The 4,119-nt window shown below is 53.4% G+C and overlaps 1 protein-coding gene across 1 annotated transcript in view; it reads left to right on the top strand.

Moving 5' to 3' along the window:
* Window positions 1–3,234: 3,234 nt before the first annotated feature.
* The window catches only part of LOC116855934 (paraneoplastic antigen-like protein 8A), a 4,236-nt gene continuing 3,351 nt past the window's right edge, over window positions 3,235–4,119 (top strand). The window contains exon 1 of the mRNA XM_032839026.1: window positions 3,235–4,096. Within this exon, the coding sequence (XP_032694917.1) occupies window positions 3,543–4,096 (554 nt within the window). The 5' untranslated portion in view covers window positions 3,235–3,542. The remainder of the gene's footprint in view (window positions 4,097–4,119) is intronic.

The raw sequence follows: 4,119 nt of genomic DNA, 5'->3' as shown, positions 1-4,119 counted from the left end.
AATAGAAAGTGAAAAGAGTTGCCCGGGCTAGGGGAAGTATAGGGCAACTGGCTGAAGATCCAAAGGCATTTTAAGGAGCGGGAGGCAGGAGGAGTCCACAGCTCCTTGGGTGTAAACGTTCTGAAAGGCAAGCCAGCCACCATGATTCAGGCACCAGGGAGTTAAGTGTGTGTTTTGTGTGTGTGTGTGTGTGTGTAGGATGCGCTGATATGGTTTCTTTGGCAACGAGGATGGAGAGAGGGGAGCAGAAAGACAGAGGAGTGAGGACAAACCTGGGAATGCACTTCACTCCCATGATTCAATTAGAACTCCCTAGAAAGAAACAGCACCCCCCCAATCTTATCTGGAGGGCTCCCTAGGGACATTGTGTTGTATCTCTAACACAGCGTTCTCGAACTCTTTGGTCTCAGAACCTCTTACATTACTGAAAATGATCAAAGACTTCCCAAAGAGATTTTGTTTATGGGCATTCTACCTATGGATATTTCCTGTATGAGGAATTTCTGTCAAGAAATCAAAAGAATACTCACTGACGAACTCTTTTTAGAATAGCAATGCGTATTTGTTACAGGTTTGTGTAAAGAACACATTTTGTTTAAATAGCTGTATTTTCCTCCCAGAAGATTAATTGTTAAGTTCTTCCAAATCCTCTTCATGCCTGACTTGATGGAAGGTGCTGGAACCTTATACCTGCTTCTGCATCCAGTCAGTTGCAATAGTGCTTTCCAGGTAGCCTTTGGATGATTCCCCTGCACACTTGTGAGAGAATGAGAGTGAAAAAGGCAAATAATGTGTTAGTACTCTCATGAAAACAAGGTTGATCTCATGGACCCCTTGAATTGCCTCTGGGAACCCCTAGGGGTTCCTGGACCACACTTTGAGAACCCCTGCCCCAATGGTGCTATTACCACTTAACAAGCAGGCTCAGGCTTCCCCACCGTCCCCGCCCAAACACGGAGAGGTGGGAGAAGAATTGTGCAAAACATTTGCTATGCCTTCCTCTTCCAGCTGTTTCTATGGGAATGGAAGGTGGCAGCCAGGGCTAGGCAGGACATTTGGGTTTCCCATTGACCTGCCTGGCTGGTGACCATTCGATCTGCTCATGAGGTTTAGTGTTCAAGGCCCACTCTGATTCTGGACCCTGGAGCTCCTGCAAAGCTATAGGGACCTTCAGCTCCTGGACACCAGTCTGCTTCTGGAAGTTTCTGAACATCTCTAGTTCTCTACTTGGCTTCTGGGACCATGTCCCCACCCACTCAGTCCTGTTCCCTGCCCCATCAGGAGAGGAATGAGCAGGACTTTCTCTGAGGGACAGAGCAGCTAGAAAGGGGAATGAAGAGGACAGATCCTCACACGTACCATTCGTAACTAAATGTGGATTTAGAGCTAAGAGGGGGCAAGCCAGATGGAATTATGAAGGAAGTAAGCCGGGAGGGGGGCCCTAGAATGAAAGCACACATAGTCACCGGTGATTAAAACCATGTTTAAAAAGACGCATGGTTGGGATGCCTGGGTGGCTCAGTCGGTTGGACGTCTGCCTTTGGCTCTGGTCATGTTCGAAGGGGTCCTTCCTTGCTCAGCGGGGAGGCTGCTTCTCCCCTTTCCTCTGCCTGCTGCTCCTCCTGCTTGTGCTCTGTCTCTCTACCAAATAAATAAAATCTTTAAAAAAGTAAAAAAAAAAAAAAGAAATATAGAGTATTTAATATCTCATTATCAACTGTTTCATATTGATGGCATATGCAAATGAGCATATTTTGTATACCTTCGGATACATGAAATCTATTCTCTCTCTCTCTCCTTTTTTTTTAAAAGACTTTCACCTGTTTCTTTTTATTGACTGAGGGTGGCTGGTGGCAAATTCAACACTACATGTGTGTCTTGCATGTGGGGCTCAAATTAGATTTCTGACAATTTTGCTTGGGTAACAGCCATTTGGGGATCAGGAGGGTAAAAGAAGAGAAAAGCAGGGAAAAGAAGAGCTACAAGTGGGGGTTGGTAGGGGAGTGAGTAAGCAGTCTGGTTTGCCCTAGGCCCCGTTGCCATGGTAACTTTGCTGTAAACTCTCTTCTGACATTAAAAAGAGAGGAGCAAAAAGCCAAGGTGTTTTGATTTCTTATTTATTTAACACATGCTTATATAATGACGAGTTCTCAATAAATAATTTCCATAGCCACTCTACTATGGAGGATCAACTCTGGGCCAAAGAATGTCTCTTCCAAGTGTTTTCCTGGATCACGTGCTTTAACCCCCATCAGGGGCCTATGAGGTAGGGTTCATGGTCATTGTCATTTCACTAAGGAGCAAACCTGGCCTGGAACTGCTCAGGAATCTTTTCGGAGTGGGGTGGGCGCCGGTGGGAGCAGGAAGGGCAGCTGGACCGCAGAGCCTGATTTGCATAGAGTGGGCGGGACAAAGGATACAAAGCAAATGTGTGTTTCGGAGCAGCTATGATATTCACGTGTCCCAGCCAGCGGGGGAAACGCTTTCTCCAGGAACTGGAACTCACGTCCGGTCTCCGGACTGATCCTACTGATCCTACACCTATAGGAGGCACACACAAAACCCAGCTTAGTTGCAGTGCCATTTCTGATACCGGAATGGGCTCAAGAATGAAGCCTGGTCTAGGGGAGCTGGGCCTGTGTACCCTGAGGCCTGTGTACCTAGGCTGAAGCCTGAGTGACCCCGCAATTCCCAACAAGGCTTCTCTCCCCAGAGTGAGTCTCCGGACCACGCTGTATGAGGCCAGGACCCCCGGACTTAGGTCTCCTCTCCTGACCTCCACCTGTCCTCTGGGGAGGGGGGTTACAACCCGCTGAAGCATGTCCTCTCCTGAAGTCCGCCCCGCGCCCCCACCATCCTTTGAATGAGGTCGGGTCACCCTGACGGATGTCTCGTTGTCCCCCGTGAATTTGGCTTTTGTGGGTTCATCAATGAAGGTGGCACTGCCCAGCCCCACGTCCTCCTTTCCTCAGGCCCTTTAAGAGCGGCTCCTTGGACCCCAGCGACACAGACCCCCAGCTCCAGCCGGCCGCGTTACCACGGAGACCAGGCCCGGCTGGGGGAGGGGCGAGCCCGGGCGCGCAGGCGTAGGACCCAGCAGCCCGGTCGCAGCGCAACTGCTCTGACTGGAGCGGAGGGTGAGCGCACAGACTCGGCCAGAGCCCGGCTCTCCTCCCCCTGCCGCGGCAGGTGACCACGGTGGCGCCCTCCCCTGCACCTGGATGAGGTCGCATCACTGAGGCCATTCTCAGGGACAAATATCGGAGCAGCCAGGCTGGCGACATCCCTGGAAGTGACTCCTAAGCCCCTCTGCGGATTTTCCAACGGCCCCAGAGAGGGGGCATCAGGCCAAGCTGCTGCGTCAGCTGGTTAGAGGCGACAAGAGCCTGATCCAGAGGCCCCAGGACTTGCCACGTTCCCCTGAACCTGAACTCCAAGGCTGCGACACTGTTCCAAGGCGGGATTTGCACAGCGAACCGCAGTCCACGTCCGCCCCAGGCTTGCTGCCACGCGGCCAACGGCACCAGCCAGCAGGCGGCACCATGGCCGTGAGCCTTTTGCGGGACTGGTGCCGGGGACTGGATGTGGACACGCACCGCGCGCTGCTGGTCACCGGCATCCCAGAGGGCCTGGAGCGGGCCGCCATCGAGGCTGTCCTGCAGCCGGCCCTCTTGCCCTTGGGCACATTCAGGCTATGGAACACCAGGGCCGCGAGGGACCACAAGGCCAAGGCTGCTCTGGTGGAGTTTGTGCAGGACATAAATCATGCGTCCGTCCCCAGGGAGATCCCGGGCAAGGACGGAGTCTGGAGGGTTGTGTGTCAGGACCCTGCGGAGGACCCAGGAGTCCTGAGGCACATGAGACGCCTGATGCTGGATGACAGGCCCTTGAAGGCCACAGGGCCCTGGGCCCCAGAGAACACGCTCCGCTCTCCGGCTAAGGAGACACAGGTCCAGGCCTCAGAGCCTACTGCCAAGAGGGCTGGCCCACCTCCTAGGAGGGGCCGCAGGGCTCGCAGAAACAGAGCTAGAGGCAACAGGTGGGTCCCCAGGGGCCAGAGCACCGAGGGACAGGAGCAGCCGCCCACATCTGCCAGGTGGGAGTCTGACGCCTCCTCCG

This window comes from Lontra canadensis, unplaced genomic scaffold, assembly GCF_010015895.1.
Source record: "Lontra canadensis isolate GAN:19392208 unplaced genomic scaffold, GSC_riverotter_1.0 scaffold107, whole genome shotgun sequence".
Lineage (NCBI taxonomy): Eukaryota > Metazoa > Chordata > Mammalia > Carnivora > Mustelidae > Lontra > Lontra canadensis.
This window is presented reverse-complemented; position numbering and strand designations above follow the sequence as displayed.